At 38.9% G+C, this 18,928-nt stretch overlaps 1 protein-coding gene across 3 annotated transcripts in view; it reads right to left on the bottom strand.

Annotated features, from left to right (window-relative positions):
- Nucleotides 1-18,928, bottom strand: part of fut8b (fucosyltransferase 8b (alpha (1,6) fucosyltransferase)) — a 64,253-nt gene that overhangs the window by 18,159 nt on the left and 27,166 nt on the right. Inside the window, exons 2-3 of one of the 3 annotated variants that reach the window (XM_055186667.2) lie at nt 9,368-9,438; nt 4,502-4,947 (exon numbers count right to left, since the gene is read on the bottom strand). The exons of 1 other annotated variant lie outside the window; for it this stretch is intronic. In XM_055186667.2, the coding sequence (XP_055042642.2) occupies nt 4,502-4,704 (203 nt within the window). In that variant the 5' untranslated portion in view covers nt 4,705-4,947; nt 9,368-9,438. The remainder of the gene's footprint in view (nt 1-4,501; nt 4,948-9,367; nt 9,439-18,928) is intronic. One more of the 3 variants, XM_055186668.2, reaches the window with a different exon arrangement.

The raw sequence follows: 18,928 nt of genomic DNA, 5'->3' as shown, positions 1-18,928 counted from the left end.
GAATATTAATTGATACAGATATTAATAAAACATTTACCCAGGGGTGTGAAGAAAACCCTATGTAAAATAAATGAAATGCCTTTTAATAGTTAAGGGCTAACAGTTCAGCCCAAAAAAATGACTTGAATGAATTTAAATGAGCTCAGACGATAAACTCACACTTTGTCACAAGAGCCTATTTTTAATTATTTTACTTCACTACTCTGTTACCAATTGGATTGTTTTTAAGAAATGAATTCTTCCATTTGATTATAAACAAACCTTTAAAAATTTATATGTACTTTCTCTTCTTGCAAGCAATATTTTAAAAGCTGCTAAATAAATAAAGCTTTACATACTCAACATTTGTATGAAAAGCACTTTGAATTACCTTTGTGTATGAAATGTGCTTTGCCTTGCCAACTAGCTGACTGACTAACTAACTAGCTGACTATCTAAGTAGCTGATGGACTCATTGTCTAAATAGCTGACAGACTAACTGGATGATGGACCAACCAACCAGACTAAATAACTAAATGACAGAATAACTAACTGAAGGACGGACTAACTAATTAACTAAACCAGCTAATGGACTGAATAACTAACTGACAGACTAACTACTAAACCAGCTGACAGACTAAATAACTAACTGACAGACTAACTAACTGACAAATTAACTAACTTGCAACCAGCTGGCGGACTAACTAACTAACTAACCAGCTGACAGACTAACTAACTAACTAACTAACTAACTAACTAACTAACTAACCAGCTGGTAGACCAAATAACTGACAGAATAACTAACCAACGGACTAACTAACTAACCAGCTTGCAGACTAAACAACTGACACAATAACTAACCGACGGACTAACTAACAAACCAGCTGACGGACTAAATAACTAACTGACAGAATAACTAACTGACAGACTGACTAACTAACTAAACCAGCTGAGGGAATAAATAACTAACTGGCAGAATAACTAACTGATGAACTGACTAACTAACTAAACCAGCTGATGGAATAAATTACTGACGGACTAACTATCTAACCAGCTGGCAGACTAAATAATTAACTGACAGAACAACTAACTGATGGACAACTAACTAACTAACTAACTAAGCAGCTGACCGACTAAATAACCATCTGACAGAATAACTTACTGACAGACTAACTAACTAATCAGCTGAATGACTAAATAACTGACAGATTAACTAACTGACTGACTAACTAACCAGCTGGCAGACTGAATAATTCACTGGCAGAATAACTAACTGACAGACTAACTTATTGAAGGACTAACTAACTAACCAGCTGGCGAACTAAATAATTAACTGACAGAATAACTAACTGACAGACCAACTTATTGACGGACTAACTAACAAACCAGCCGGCGGACTAAATAATTAACTGACAGAATAACTAACTGACAGACTAACTTATTGACGGACTAACTAACTAACCAGCCAGCCGGTGGACTAGATAATTAACTGACAGAATAACTAACTAACTAACAGCTCACAGACTAAATAACTAACTGACAGACTAACTAACCAGCTGACAGACTAAATAAATAACTGACAGAATAACTAACTGATAGACTAACTAACTAACCAACCAGCTGATGGACTAAATAACTAACTGACAGAATAACTAACTGACGCACAAACTAACTAACCAGTTGACATACTAAATAACTAATCAACGGACGGATGGACTAACTAACTAACTGACAAACAAAGTAACTAACTGACTGACAGAGAAACCAACCAATGAACTAATTAACTAACTAACTCTTTAATGACCTATGAAGCTCATGCTGTGTCATTCAGCACACTTCAGTTATTTCAGTATCTACGCAATCAGTGAAGAGGGAAGATGTGCAGAAGAGCACCGCGTGAGTGGAAACAGACTGTGAGAAGAGGAATCAGGAAGGGTGTGGCCCTCAAGAATCAGCCGAGAGAAAGAAACCTGAACATCACTCCAGAGATTAATAACCAGATCTACTGCAGAATACTACCAACCACTGGATACTTCAAATACACTCAAGAGCACAGATGCTTTTCAGGCAGAAAATATATCTCTGGTAAAAAATAGTGCTAGATAAATACATATGCAAATGAAAAGTGCCTGAGGTGTATTAAATGTAAGTACAAATGAAATATATTATCAGTGAGCAGAAAAGCTCTGTTCAAATCTAATGAGTCCATGACATGAACATCAAAGAGGGAAGAAGATCAGAACTGCTGACGGAGAGCAAAAGCCTCTGATACAAGAGATACCAGCACCAAGATGACATTACAGCCGGCTAAATAATCAGACAAAATCAGTCAGGAGATGATGGAGACTAATGCCTGCACACATCACACACATATCAAGACAATCAAACAAAACAAACCTTTAACCAAACACTATTCACCTGACACAGTTTTTGTTGGGCTGTTTACATGGGAAAGTGTTTTGGGCACGAGTGGATGTTTTGTTTTCTAAGTACCTCTTGAATGTTGTTTTCTTCAGACATCCAAACCCATTCAGCATTATGACACATATAATGATACTGACAGAAAGTAAACATATCTTCAGCCAGCCCGAGGGTGCAGACTTCTGTATCTCATTATGTTGTGTAGAGAAACGTTTATAGAAACGCAGACCATACATGCGGACAGCAGCGGCTCGCAGGCTCTACTTCATTTCTCTACAGCTAGACTGGAAACATTTCATTGCTTTATTATTGTAGGTTTGTTCCTCCAGCACTTCATGATAATGGTTTGTGCATATATACATTTTAACAAAGATAAACACAGACAGTTCACTGCAAACACAAAACACTATACAAAAACTTGCTCACTTTAGCGCCTTTGAAACACGTGCAAATTATCAACTTTCACCCTATTTAAATTTGCGTATTAATCCGTGAATCGCATGCGAGCCGAACCGTGGGTCGTCATCTATATGGATCACGTATCAACTGCGATCCGTTACACCACTAATCAGTAAAAAACAAACATCTTGAGATACTTGTTAGCCTACAATATTTCCCTCTTATGATTGAGCATTAGAGACTTGGGCTTGAGTAGGCTACTTGCTGGTGGCAAGCTTCTTATTTCTCAGATGAGTCAACGAGGACCGAAAGTTAACTTCATTGAGTATTGCACAGAAATCTTGTCAAAGAGCGGGAAAAAAAACGGTATTAACCTGTTATCATTATTTTCAATAAACGATTCTGTTCCGGAACATATACTTTTTGAAAGTTTCTGGTTTTGTTTCTGTTCCTTGCAAAATATAAAAAATTTCTGGTTTTCATTTTCGTTCCGTGAACCGGTTCAAAGCTTAAGTGCGCTGTAAGTCACTTCAAAGAATGCATCTGTCAATTGCATAAACATAAATGTAGAGGACTGAACAACATCTGTATTGTCAGCACATGCAGTCATGCTGCCACAAACTAAACTTTTGTGTTTTAAAATGACGTGCATCTCAAACTCTCTGAATCCACATTTAAAAACTTGCCATTTTGGAAATTTGGGGAACCGACACTAACAAAAAAGTACTAAAACATATGGTACAGTGAAATTTTAAACAAAGTGGACCTCAATGACTAATCTATATTACATAATATTGCATTATAGTAGTGGTTACATTATGTTTTTTAAATCATGGATCGAATAATTTATAGATCAGCAAAAATAAAGTAATGAGGAAAATGAAATAAGAACAAATCTAAAAACTTTAAGCATATGAAAATTAAAAAGAACAAAGTTACAAATAAAGTGTAACAAGAGTAAGGATCAAATGAATAATAACACTGTCATCTTCATTCTATAAATGAAATATAGTTCATCTTCCGAAGTGTTGCTTTTGAATGCTTGCCAAGAATGTGGCATTTTGAGATAATTTTGCTTGTATGTGTCCTGTCAAGCGCATAAAGATTTTGTGTTTGCAAGCCCTTATGAATGTGTATCCATTTAAGCATGTGTGTGTACAGAAAACAGCTCTCTTTAACTTCTTACTGCGGTCAAATAGTTTAAAATAGGTTGTAATGCAAGGTTTAGAAACACATGCACATGAGAAACCTTTCATATAAGTAGTTATTTATTTCTGAATTATTCCTATTTGAGCGATTATTATTTAAGAGATTATTATCATTTATGCGTGATTTCTTTGTCTTTTCCACAAAAAATATTTTGTCTCTCTATATGACTGGGTGGGCCAGCCGTCAATTTGAGTGGGCCAGTGCCACCCATGTAGCCTCGCTACTGCCATGGTATTAACATCACTGTGACTAAAATACTTTTTTGGACATATGCCATTTTTAAAACAGGTACTATGGTGGTACCATGTTATTTTTAAAAGTCTGTAATTGAGCTACCATGCTATACATGAATATGGTAATCATTCAGCCTATTAGCATACTATTTGTTTTATAAGAGAGATACCATGACCGGGTTTCCTTCTAAGATTAGACATAAATCATAGTGACACAATTTTTCTCTCTACTTAATAGCAACTACACATCATGCTGTTACCGTAGCGACTGAGCCATGCGCCTTAAGTCTTCATTCTGCTGTTTTAATCTCTCCAGCTTGGTCAGGATCTTCGCCAATTCCCGGCTGGAGCGCGGCACGCGGTCGCTGTCCTTCACCAGATGACCCCCAATATAAAAGAGCAACGTCCCCCAGGCCAAGAGAACCAGCGCTATCCAGCGCCATGAGCCCGCCCATGGACGCATGCTGCTGCCAACCCCGGTCACAACAGATGACAGGTGCGCATGCTGGACCAGCCAATCAGAGCACAGTTTGAAAGTGAAGTCTTGATTTTGTCTATGTAGGTACGTCAACACACCACAAAGTTTTAGTCATGACGACTGGTCAAGATGGTAGATCCTCCATCGTGTTTCTGTAGTTTGTTCGGTATGGAGAATCAGTTTGGGTTTGTCAGTTCGGGGTTTGGGTTCTCTGCATACATTACAGTTCTGTAGAGAGAGACAGAGAGAAAACATTACAGAACAGGTGTGCAACATCCACTCCCATATAACCAGAAAACAAAAAACAACACTCGTTTGTGTTTTGACGAACATAAACAGACATTGGCGATCAAACGACATGAGGTATAGTTAATAATGATTAAATTCCTTTAATGTCCAATGTCAGCCCTAAATCAAAATTTTTTGTTATAAAATACAGTGTGCCAAAGATATGCAAATAAACACAAATAAATAAAATATTGTTCCCACACACACACACACACACACACACACACACACATACAAGTGACCTGCTGTTTGTTTGAGATGTGGTCTGTGTATCTGTACTGCTATCTGTCTTTTTTGTACTCTACTCCTCCCACAGACATCAACATGCTTTCTGAGTGATTGTCATGCTGTCAGACAGACATGACAAGTGTTGAACGACACCAAAAAACCAACGCCACAGAGCACAGGAACTGAGAGTGACATGAACAGTTTGAGCTAACATGACATGAGTGCAATTATAGGAGACTTGTGGTGTGACAGGGTTAAAGAGTAATACAGAATAATAGAGACACACGAAAAAGATCTTCTGATGTTTCATAGGTAAACAATAAAAAGCCATTGTTTTCACTAAGAGACATGAACACATTTACATTGCGGAAAAACAATTTGGATAAAGGCAACAAATGAGAATTGTGCATCAAGATTTGCAACGGCAAAGTCCGCCAGAGTTGACGGGGGCGCGGAATCACACATGCTCATATGAGGTAAAATTGAAGCCAAAAATCCATTCCTCTAATAATTTTATCGAAACATATTTTTTTAAATCATTATTGAACATTAAAATCAATCACGTGGCTATAGCTGTATGGGTTTTGTCTTGTGTTATGTTGTGCTTTGTACTTTTATTTTGACACCCTGTTCTGTTACGGCTTTTATTTTGATATTCATCTTGTTTGTTAACCGGGATCGGTTATCCTGCATTTTTGTTCTTTGTCTGCCTGTTTTTAACCTGTGCCTGATTTTTGGATATTGTTTGTTTTGCTGCCTGCCCTGACCTTTTGCCTGTTTTTGGATTATTCTCTTGGATTGCCCCTTATTGCATGTGTTTGCTAGCCCTTTTGGGATTTACTTAATAAACCTCTTTTGCACATGGATTCTACTCTCTTTCGCTTTCTTTAAGCACCCACGTTACAATAGCTTACGTCATTTTCGTATTTTATACAATTTATGGATTTAAAATTACATTAATTTCATAGGATATGCAAAATGCATTAATGACACAATTAAACAAGTCATTAAACAAAACGTAAATAAACATTTTCAGATGAAAATATAATGCCAATATGTTGATTGAATAGTATTTGATATAAAAGTTAGTTGAAGGTTTTTGCATGAAGGCGCTCAGATTGTTAGAAATGTAGGTGCCATGGAAAAGATTGAGCTGTGCACACTGTGCCCACTAAAACATTTTGGTGCATGACGCGCCTGCCTGTGAAACATTTCTCAACCAATCAGAATAAAGCATTGAACAGGGCCGAGTATAATTTTAAAATACCTTATGATAGGACTGCATGATTATGGCAAAATTATAATTGTTTAGGATACTGTATTTGCAACGAATTGAAAATGATTTATTTGATAAATACAATGAATGTAAGACTTATATAGGTTACTGAGGATTTTTAAATTATATTATTTCAAAATAGTCAGTCATGAAACATTTAGATGTCATATTTATAGGCATCTATTGATCATATATAGGTATCATGCTAATGATAAACCTTACATGTGCACGCCATTAGACTGAAAGAAAAACATGATTTTAATAATTTATTAGTTGATTTATCTGCTGAAGACAAGGAAGATGTTCTCACTGGTAGGTTGCCATTAGGGCTGGGCGATATATTGAGTTTTGGTAATATACAAATATTTTTCCTAGTGGGATACAGGATGAGACAATACATCTATATTGATATTGTCAGGAATTAGAGGACACAAAACACGAACCCAAATGCAGACATAAATAACAAAGGGATTTACTATAAAACAGGGGAAAAAAACAGGAAAACAAAACCCACGAGGGGGCAAAACAAGACAAGGGACACAACACTACACTAAACTGACACTAAACTTTAACAATACTAACAATAAACTTCTCAAACACAAAACAGATCTAGACTTGGATATATACAAAACTTACAGGAATCGACAGGGCATGAGACAAGACGAACGTGCACAGAACAGTAAACACAAGGACATTAAATAGGGACAAAGTAAATCACATACACCTGGAAAATAATCAAGAGTAAGGGATCGGGGAAAAATGACGAGACCCGGGAAATGCGTGGTCAGAATAAACCAATACTACAACCACACATTTCCCACATAGAACATATGTACTGTCAGAACCCTGCCATGCTAAACTAGATCTAAAGACCAACAGGATCCTGCAGGATTCTGACAGTACGCCCCCCTCCAAAAGGCGGCTACTAGACGCCCTCAAGGGGGAACACTAAACATGGGACAAGACAGACTGCATACAAGACATGATCCATGAAAACATAACAAAGACTAACAAGGGCAAACAGGCAATAACAACAGTGGGATTGGGGTGAGACAATAAAAATAATAAACAAGGGAGGGGGGGGGTGGGGGAACACAAAAGTTCATAGGAGGTAGTCCATTAAGGAGTCCGGGTGGATCTAGAGTAAGTCCTGGGAGGGGCATGGCAGGAAGGTGCAAAACCTGTCCGGGGCTGCGCTGGCTGCGCACACGGCTGGGGCTGCGCTGGCTGCGCACACGGCTGGGGCTGCGCTGGCTGCGCACACGGCTGGGGCTGCGCTGGCTGCGCACACGGCTGGGGCTGCGCTGGCTGCGCACACGGCTGGGGCTGCGCACACGGCTGGGGCGGCTGCGTCGGCGGCTCTGGGCTCTGCGGCGTCGGCGGCGGCTCTGGGCGCTGCGGCGTCGGCGGCGGCTCTGGGTGCTGCGGCGGCTGCGGCGGCTGCGGCTCTGGGCGCTGCGGCGGCGGCCCTGGACGCTGCTGCGTCGGCGGCCCTGGGCGCGCTGGCGGCTGCGTCGGCGGCTCTGGGCGCGCTGGCGGCTGAAGTGGCTGGGCTGGCAGAACAGGAAGCTGAGGCTGGATAGACGAAGGATGTGGCGGAGACGCCACCACTTCTTTCCTCCTCTTCTTCTTCCTGTTCCTGGGTGCAGAAGGTGCAGGGGGGGGAAACAGGAGTAGACGTGGATGAGGTAGATTTGAGAGAGGCCCCCAGGGTCGGAGAGGCGGGAATAGAACTCAGTCTTATTGACCCCGCGATGAGACCCCTAGAGACCGATGGCTGCGGACCGACTGCCAACTCCTCCTCCCGGGGTCGTTGCTGTAGGTTGAGACGGTCCACCATCTCCCAAAACGGCATAGAGATAAGAGCCGCTCGTTCGGAGATGGGAGGAGGATTGTCGAGACCAGCCAGGAGGTACCTGTTGACCATCCGGTCCGAAAAGCAAGCCCTCCTGTCCAATACCTTTTGGGCATAGTCCTGCAGGCTACGCCGCCTCTGGGAAGGAAACATCCCCATTCCAGAACGTGAATCGGCGATGAGTCCATTCCACCATTCTGGATCCTCGGCCATAGTCTGCTGGGTTCTGTTTTGGCACGTTCGTTCTGTCAGGAATTAGAGGACACAAAACACGAACCCAAATGCAGACATAAATAACAAAGGGATTTACTATAAAACAGGGGAAAAAACAGGAAAACAAAACCCACGAGGGGGCAAAACAAGACAAGGGAAACAACACTACACTAAACTGACACTGAACTTTAACAATACTAACAATAAACTTCTCAAACACCAAACAGATCTAGACTTGGATATGATACAAAACTTACAGGAATCGACAGGGCATGAGACAAGACGAACGTGCACAGAACAGTAAACACAAGGACATTAAATAGGGACAAAGTAAATCACATACACCTGGAAAATAATCAAGAGTAAGGGATCGGGGAAAAATGACGAGACCCGGGAAATGCGTGGTCAGAATAAACCAATACTACAACCACACATTTCCCACATAGAACATATGTACTGTCAGAACCCTGCCATGCTAAACTAGATCTAAATACCAACAGGATCCGGCAGGATTCTGACAGATATAGTCTGAGATGATCCTCCAGAAATGCTTTCCAATCAACTTACATGTTGTGCAGCTGTATGCTTTCAAACAGGGAGGAAAACATGAACTTTATCATTATAAAATTCAGTGAGATATCTTGTGCATATAGTAGCCCATCCCAAAATGACAGAGTATCGCCCAGCCCTAGTTGCCTATTTTAATAAACTTTAAAAAGCTTTTCTCTTCAGCTTTAAAAACTGTCATGGTGGAGTAAATTTTGAAAGAAATTGAAATTGAATTTCACCTGTATATAAACTGTTGCTGCAGTGTTTATCTCTGTTATCGGCACATGGATTCAGTCTGGTGCTGATAAATCTGAAAAACATTAAACATATCAAATCATTTGTGTTATTATTGGAACGTCATCTGTTTGCACGTTTCCTACTAAAAGACATTTACATCCTGATGGAAACTGAATCGTCATTCACTTACACTTGAACTATGTAATGGCATTAGAGATTAACTGTTTCTGGCCTTAATCCACACATTTTTTCCATCACGCTTTGTTTCCTCAGTAACGCCTCCTTTGACCTTTCAGACTTAAAGCTTCATCATTTTTATGAGGCTGCGTAGCTCTCGTTTACCCGTCAATCATTCATAAGAAAGGTTAAGTTAAATGACCCGCACAAACTATAACACTGCACTATTCCTGCAGCTGCGTCCACGCAGTACTAAACTTCTCAAGGACTGCTGAATCATGCACATCTGTGACCTCATAACAAATTATATTTGAGGTAAAATGATTGCGAAGCATCTTTTTGACCTTTTATGTCTAAGTTTGCGTGTGTGTCTTAAACTGGCCGGCATATGGAAAAAATTATCTAGGACAGAAGTCCAATGGGAAACATTGGACACACTTAACCAAACCAGGGCACAGGCAGTGGGATCTTACAGAACAGATCTAAACCACACCAAAACAAGAACATAAAGAGAAATAAATCAAATAGTCTGAGATGTTGAACTTCAATCTGGCAATCAGACGTCTCATCTCCATAATTTGATGTCTCTCTGTCTCTTCATGAATTCATCAGGGATGTCCTAATATAATGAGGTTAGGACAGATCACCACCGCAGGAAAATTCACTCAAGGTCAAAAAGCTCAAGATACAGAAAGCTGAGATATCGATCATAGCATCTAACCCAGACTATTAAACTCCCCCAAACCAGTAAACATGTCATTGATGCTCTACAGATCCCACCAGAGTCATGTGGGCTCAAGTATAGGTACAGTCGGGTCACACAAGACTCGCATATAAACATTTATTCCACCTCAGGGAAAAAATAGAGAGACATTTATCATATGATTTTATTTGACAAAGATTTCTCTGAACCTCTGAGGTTTGCAAAACACATCATGATACAGCGACAGATAAGAAGACGTGCTGAATGAATGAATGAATACAAGGCAAGTCAATAAAGGAGACGTCTTAGCACTTCAAATAATCTGCTCAAAAGTCACCGTATCACAAACATGACAAGATTGCACAAATCCTGTATTTTGTATCATGTATAATATGTTGAATACTTTTATGCTTTTTATAAGTTGCACTGTCATGCTGGAGTATTGACCAAAGACTTTAACTTGTGTTGTGGTGGGGTAACAATAAAGGTTTTGATTTGATCTGACTTGTTTGGGGTTTACTATAAATACAGTGTTGGGTGTAACTAACTTTTTCCTTGAAAAATTAAAGTAAGGGATTTCTCTTATTTTTTCCTCGTAATGTAATGACAGTAACCTCTGATGTAATTGAAGTAAATACTGTGTATAGACTGTAGATCAATGATATATAATACAATAGTGGATTTAACATCAACATATAGACCCCTTCAAGGTTTGTAAACATTGAATGTATATTGGGTGCGCGCGCAGCATGGGGTCAAACTGTTCATACCATCCAGGCTTTATAATTTAATATAACAGGGCTGAAAAATGATGACTTTCCTCAAATGAAGTGAGCACTACAAACACAAGCCTTTGATATTTGCATTGTCCCAGTCTGCACGTTAATTGCTTGCAGCCGCAGATGTTGTATTTTTTGTTTTTGAGATTCTGCATGAATCGCAAAGACTTAACGGAAGACCTGGTGTGATTTTCACAGCCCACTACGTAAGTAGGCATTTTTGACGATACCGAATAATACGCAACTCAATCTGCTGTAATGACTTTTCTGACTCCGACATGCGCAGTGGGAACCGCCTGTGATGTGAACCGTGAAGGGGTCTATAGGGCCCTATTTTAACGATCTAAGCGCATTGTCTAAAGCACACGGCGCACTGTCTAAATGGGCATGTCCGATGCCACTTTTGCTAATTTAACGACGGGAAAAATGGTTTGTGCGCCGAGCGCACGGGCGAAAAGGATTGTTCATATTCTCCTTATGAGTAATGGGTGTGTTTTGGGGGTAACGTGCAATAAACCAATGAGAGTCTCAGCTCTCATCCCCTTTAAAAGCCAGTTGCGCTGGCGCTACGTCTAATCCCTATTTAGATGACGGACTTTGTAAACTGAAAAACTAAGCGGAGGAAGAAGATCCCCAGTTTAAGGGCCAATCCCATTTCTCTGTCTTACCCCTTTCCCTTACCCCTACCCCTTAGTTTTGCACGTTCACGTGAGAGTAAGGGCTATCCCAATTCTCGTTTTGATCAAGGGGTAGGGCTAAGGGCAAGTGGTAGATAACCCTTAAAACCAAGAATTTCCGCGAGCTTACTTGAAACCAAGGGGTACCCAGAATACACTGCGCAACCGGCAAAAATGGCGTCCAGAGCGTCCAGAGAGTCCCATAAATGTAAGTATTTTCGACTTAATAATTAATTAAAAAATTACTAACGTCTTGTTTTGTGCTCTGCACAGTCCTGTTCATATATATTTGAATTATGTTCTTAATTTAAATGTTTTAAAATTTCGCTAGTTTGCTACTGATTTGCACAACATTCCCGTATTTGCTGATTTGCACAACATTCACGTATTTCTCTAACTAACGTTAGCCATGAATGGACTGCATGCTTGTCTACAGTTTTAACTAAATTCCATTAACGTTAGCAGCGAATTTCGTTTGATATCAGTGCATAACACTACTTGCTTTGGAGACATCGGTATGTGCTTTACGTATACCGTCCTGTATCACACAGGGACGCCAGAAGAAACTCGGCAGCTGATTCACTTTCGGTTACACTTGCACTCGGCATCTTGGAAGTTTGTGATCAACATTTGTCGCGTCTGGTGATGTTGCAGCCAGCAAACGACGATGTATGATGGCGTAACCGTAACCAAGCGGTGTCTCATTTCATAGGGGTATGTTTTCACCCCTAGCGCTTAACACTTGGTTTTGAGGGACAAGGGCTAGGGGTAAGACGAAGTGGTAGGGGAAGGGGAAGGGGTAAGACAGAGAAATGGGATTGGCCCCAAGATTAATGTTTAAAAAAAATGTGTTTTAATTTTTAATGAAATTTTTATTTTTTGGATTAAAACCTTTAAAAGCCGTTTTCTTTCAGTGATAGAAGTACAAATAGCAGGCTTTTAATTGCTGTGAATGTATTGATATCCTACAAAATCATTGTAATCTCATTAAGTAATTTGCAAATATGCAAGTAAAGGTTTGTACTCAAACAAGAGATAAAGAATTTACAAATGTGCGGAGAGCCAAAATGTTTCAGCACTCGGACAGCGCCATGGGATTTTTACAAAGCATTACTTAAAATGTTTCTCTTCCCACCATATCCACAGAGTCATCATATACAATAAATCTGTAGGGTAGCATTTAAAACACATTTAAAAATACTGTAGATGCATTTGTTAAAAGCAAAGCATTTGTTTACTTATCAGGCTACAGGTGAAGCAGCTCTTTACGCCTTTTAACGTCTCATAATCAGTCCTCATTTATGTCAAAGGGCCTTAATAATAATTTTTTCCATTCAATCCTTTAATGCTTCATATCTAAAAGCGTTTTTGTGCTGCTGCGCATTCATGTATGTGATAAGCAAACCCGCGTTGTCGTCCGTTTATAGGCGCGTATTACTAATGCTTTCTTTAAATAACAAAAAAAACTATATTGCGCCATTGACTTTAGACTTTAGACCAGGTTTTTGTTGGTCAATGGCGTAGTCTATTTTAGTTGCCTCAAAATAGCAACGCGCCAACAATGCACCTGAACACACCACGTTTTCAGAACAGAACGCCCATGGGCACAACATTGGGCGCAAATGCATTTGCTATTTAAACAACGTGGCGCCAAACGTGAAAATTATAATTGCGCCGGGTTGAAACTAGCAAAAGACACTTGCATCGCACATTGCACTGCATTGCGCCGCATTGCGCTGGGTGTATGATAGGGCCCTTAAAGTCTAAGGTTAAAATGCATGTGTTTTGTGTATCCTTTTCACTTTAAATACTTTGCGTGTATAGTTTACAAGTCTCACTATTAACTATAGTGGGTATTAGCATTAATGTTACTAAGATATTGTCTTTTTTTTTAATACTTAAAAATCCAATATTGATGCCAGTGAGACCTTAAAAAGTGTAACCAGAATAATTGATGTACTTTTATATGATTTATTTGAGCTGTTTCAAGCCTATCTTTGTATCATTTACTAAATAGGATTTAGAAAGTAATTAGTTATGGGTAATTAAATACTTTTTGGAGAGAGTCATTTGTACAGAATCTAATTACATAATTGAATATATAATTCGTAACTAGTAATTAATAACTTTTTTTTATTAGTAACTTACCCAACACTGTATGAATGGATGTTTTTGGTTAACTGTGAAACATCATTTGTCCCTGACAATTTTGAAACGGGTACAACATGTTGCACTACATGTATATTTTTATATTATTTGTGTGCAGCAAATCATCGGATACAATTATAAAGCATTCAGAATTGTTAAAAGATCAAAGCACTTGATCTTCAGTGAACAGTGCATCTAATATTAAACACACACATCCAGGCAATGCAGGTTACCCGTGGAGAAAAGTAATTTGACATGCTGTCTTTTATTAATTACCAGAAATGAACCACAGGGAACAAACTTGACCTTTACAACCTCTGGCACATAAAGCTCAGCTCTGTCGCATGTAGACGCGTGTCTGTCCTTCTGTGTTTCTCAGCGGTAATGTGTGCTGATGACAGGTGACCTTTACAGGCTGTTGTCACAGCAGGACATCACGAACACAGCACAACCAAGACTTCATCTGAACAAAACCACATCAGTCACTGAGTTAAAACAACACACAGAGGAACTCTCATGCTGATAAATGGGAACGAGGCATGCATTCAACTCAATCCCATGCAGAAGAGATTCCCACTTTACATCTCAACATTTCAACTTGACTTTGTTACGTCACACGCCACAACTTTCAGGTCTAAAGCCCCATTAGATGCCTTAAGTTAACCTCTTAAACCCTAAGGACCCAGTCCCGGGGACAAAATTTCGTATTTTGACTCAAATAAAATATTCTTTTAATCTTTAATGGTCCATCATGGACCCCAGTAACACATATGAGATACTGTTTGAAAGCTTAGACTCTCTACTTTCTCCAGATATGCATCACTTTGAGAAATCTTTTACTGTAAGAAAGTTATTTACACTTAATTTACACTATCGCCCCCCCGATAATTTTGTATATGATTTAATATTCACATATTTCATATTTTTCAAGTATGACAAACATGGGCAAGTCTTATATCAAATGAAAGCTCTCATTCTCAGGAATAAGGCTACAGCGTTATTTTTGTTCTATTATTAACACATATCCAACAATAGTTGAATGAATAATGATGTAAAAAATCGTCTTTTGTAAACATATGGGAAAGTTGAGTGTGGACTGCCTCAGATAGCACAGATAGCCACAAATAATACACCATCTTTTCTCTTAGGTCCTACTCTAAAAAATGAGTCCATTCACAGCATTTTCTTAGGTTGTGTGCATGAATAATCCCTTGTTATTTATTATATGTCCAAAACAAAAAATTAATATTTATATAAAAAATGTATTTTCGGACACTTCAGTAAAATGAAAATAACTTTTGAATGCGACATGCTAAAGAGATCATTCTTTTTTTGGGTGTTTACTGTCTGCTGCTGGTAACAACCAGAACTGTCTGCAGTCTGCTAGAGCACCCAGAACCAGAGTTATACACTATCAAAGGCAGTATTTACAACATAAAAAAAGAAAATTTGGTGTTTCATCATATGAAAAACAACATAAATAACACTATTTGTCACAAACAGCAGCTTTTTATGTAACTTCAAAGGGTTTTCTTTAAAATGATATAAAGAAATTGCATTTATTCCACTGTATGTGGTTATGGGAGCACTTTAAATGTTTTTAGGCAGAAATTGTATACAAAAAGGGTATTATTCCTCCCAACAGTTGGAGTAAAATAACTTTTGCATACATTATGATAGAGAAAAAAATCTTTTTTCCTCTGTAAGCTGGCAATTGCTGGAATCAAACAAAACTGTCTGCAGGGAGCTGAGGCACTCAGGGCCAGAGTTATACACTTTTAAATAAAAACTTTGGAAAAAAAACATCAAAAAGCGCCTATTTATTTTTGTGTTTATTATAGGATTGACATCACATACAACCATGTTTAGCACTTTCAACAGTGTTTTATGTAATTTCAAAGGGTTTCCTGTAAAATGATACCAAACTTTTGTATGTAAACCTCTGCATGTGGGTATGGGAAGCTTTTGAAATTGGGTAGGCCAAATCCAGGCGAAAATCCCCAAAATAGCTTCAGGGTGGAAGAAGTTAACAACAAACTATACTTATAAACACTCACAGTGCAGTGTAAAACTATACTGAAAATTCCTAACCTTATCGCCGTAATGAAATCCCAGATGGCCAAAAAGTAATCTTTTTTTAATGAATTGTTAAGGGAAAACACCACTGTTTTTCAATATTTTACTATGTTCTTACCTCAACGTAGACATATAATACATACCTATCTTTTTACAATGCATGCACTTCATCTTTGTACAGCGCGTTGTGAATGTGTTAGCATTTAGCCTAGCCCCATTCATTCTTTAGGATCCAAACAGGGATGAATTTAGAAGCCACCAAACACTTCCATGTTTTCCCTATTTAAAGACATGAGTAGTTACACGAGTAAGTATGGTGGCACAAAATAAAACGTAGCGATTTTCTAAGCAGATAAAAATGAGAACTATATTGTTTGGCGGAAGAGAACTTAGTTTGCAGCACTTCGGCCTCGGGCGCAGTAACATTGATGGAAGTTTGAGCGAGAGGGGGAGTAGTGAGGAGTGATGAAGTTACTGTGCGCCGCAGGGTTTCCTGCAGCACTTTGCAGTTCGGGTGGCCCGCCTAAGCTGGGAAACCCTACCACTTTAACTAGGTTGTCCAAAAAAAAAAAATCGCTGCACAAAAGGCCGTCAACTGCAGCTTGAAGAATAGCGCGGACGCGCGCCATACGTCTGAAATGAGACAAGATGTGGTCCGTCATGTCTGGAGGTTAGCCAGTTGATAAAACGCGTGTCTGTGAGAACTGTAAGTGGACTTATGTTTTGGGTTTATTTAAGCCTGTTATTGTATTAGTCTATAGTTCTTGCAAATTTAAAATAAGTTAGCTGGTGATTTTGTTGTTTGACCAACCTGCTAGCTAGGTTTCACATGCCTGTTGATTAGATATAATTGTTGAGCCCTCTTGCTCACTTTATTCATGTGCATTATTTACATGCTACAGTAGTTACACTCCTATTTAATTATATAGATAGATAATGTAATTTTGCAGTTTTAACAATCTCCGCGCTATCTATCATCATTCACCGAACATTCTACAAATCTGCTTTAGTTTTTGTTCATTTTTTTGTCATAGTTTCTTTAAAATTAAATTTTATTTGAGTGTTTTAAATAAAAATATTTTTATTTTCATCACGATGCGTACGCCCCGCCCCTTTGATTGCCACGCCCCCGGCCCTGTCCACCCACCAAACCCTACCACCTTAACTAACACATTTTCTGCGGGAAATCCTGTGCCGGTATGTTGTAGATATTTTCCTTTTTTTATAAATAACATGTTTATCTTCAGTGAGCTTGAGTTTTGTTTGTTTTTTGTCTTCTTTTTATGCTTGTATACGTTTTTGTGAGAATTATGAAAATTTTATGGCATTAAAGATTTTTAATAACATAAAAACCTTAATAAAAGAAAACTCTACCATGATACATGTCGTTATAATGATAATAAAATGAATCCTAATGTGATATAAGGTTTTGGTTATATCTCCCACCCCTAATGTGTTGACAGTACTGTATGCTTAAAGGAATAGTCTACTCATTTTCAATATTAAAATATGTTATTACCTTAACTAAGAATTGTTGATACATCCCTCTATCATCTGTGTGCGTGCACGTAAGCGCTGGAGCGCGCTGCGACGCTTCGATAGCATTTAGCTTAGCCCCATTCATTCAATGGTACCATTTAGAGATAAAGTTAGAAGTGACCAAACACATCAACGTTTTTCCTATTTAAGACGAGTAGTTATACGAGCAAGTTTGGTGGTACAAAATAAAACGTAGCGCTTTTCTAAGCGGATTTAAAAGAGGAACTATTTTATGGCGTAATAGCACTTTTGGGAGTACTTCGACTCGCCTGAAAAGTCCGCTCCCCTTCTCACTCTCATAATGGGAGAGGGAGGGTGTTACTGCGCCGAGTCGAAGTACTCCCAAAAGTGCTATTACGCCATAAAATATAGTTACTCTTTTAAACCCACTTAGAAAAGAGCTACGTTTTATTTTGTACCACCAAACTTGCTCGTATAACTACTCGTCTTAAATAGGAAAAACGTTGATGTGTTTGGTCACTTCTAACTTTATCTCTAAATGGTACCATTGAATGAATGAGGCTAAGCTAAATGCTATCGAAGCGTCGCAGCGCGCTCCAGCGCTTACGTGCACGCACACAGATGATAGAGGGATGTATCAACATTTTTTAGTTAAGGTAATAACATATTTTAATATTGAAAATGAGTAGACTATTCCTTTAAATTGAACAAAGAATAAGTTTGTGTAATAAACTGCAAATATAAAGACACAATGCTGTTCTCTTGCTTCATAAAATTATAAAAGAAAGAAAAAATTGAACTGAGTGACACAGACTTTAAAATTGACAGCAGGTACAGCATGGTGTCCCGCAGCACTTTGCAGTTTGGGTGGCCCGCCTAAGTTGGAAAACCCTAACGCCTTAACTAGGTCGTCCAAAAAAATAAAACCCTGCATAAAAGGCCATCAAGTGGATCTCAGAGAATAGCGCGGACGCGCTTCACACCGCAAGCGGGCACGCACGCTACACGACCGAAATGAGAAAAAGAAAGAAATGCCAGAGGGGCCGGGTCATTTTTTATGTGGGCCGGTGAGATTTTTTTCTACATATAAAGGTTACGCGGACACAGTAACGTACTGGTCATCTGAAGCACCGAGAGTTTTCCCAGTGGGCTGCATGGCAATGTGGGCCGGTTTGCTTTAATGCATGTAAGTTATAGATAATTATACGTTTACTTGGTGCAGCAATCTAAGAGTGCACATCAGTGTCAAAATGTTGACAAATCAAAATGAAAGTTTCTGTATACAGAAGCCCCAGTGAACGACTCCCAGCCAATCGAATTACACGACAGAGCAATATTTTAAGTTTTAAGAAGTCGGTGTTTCTTAAGACAAACGCAAATTCCAGCCAATCACCACCTTAACTAACACATTTTCTGCGGGAAACCCTGTACAGTATAATAAAACTCTCTTTAATCTGTCAAATGTGTCACAATGTTCCCTTACACTTTAATGAGCTGTTATAG

Source organism: Misgurnus anguillicaudatus, chromosome 18 (genome assembly GCF_027580225.2).
Source record: "Misgurnus anguillicaudatus chromosome 18, ASM2758022v2, whole genome shotgun sequence".
In the NCBI taxonomy this organism is placed as follows: Eukaryota; Metazoa; Chordata; class Actinopteri; order Cypriniformes; family Cobitidae; genus Misgurnus; species Misgurnus anguillicaudatus.
This window is presented reverse-complemented; position numbering and strand designations above follow the sequence as displayed.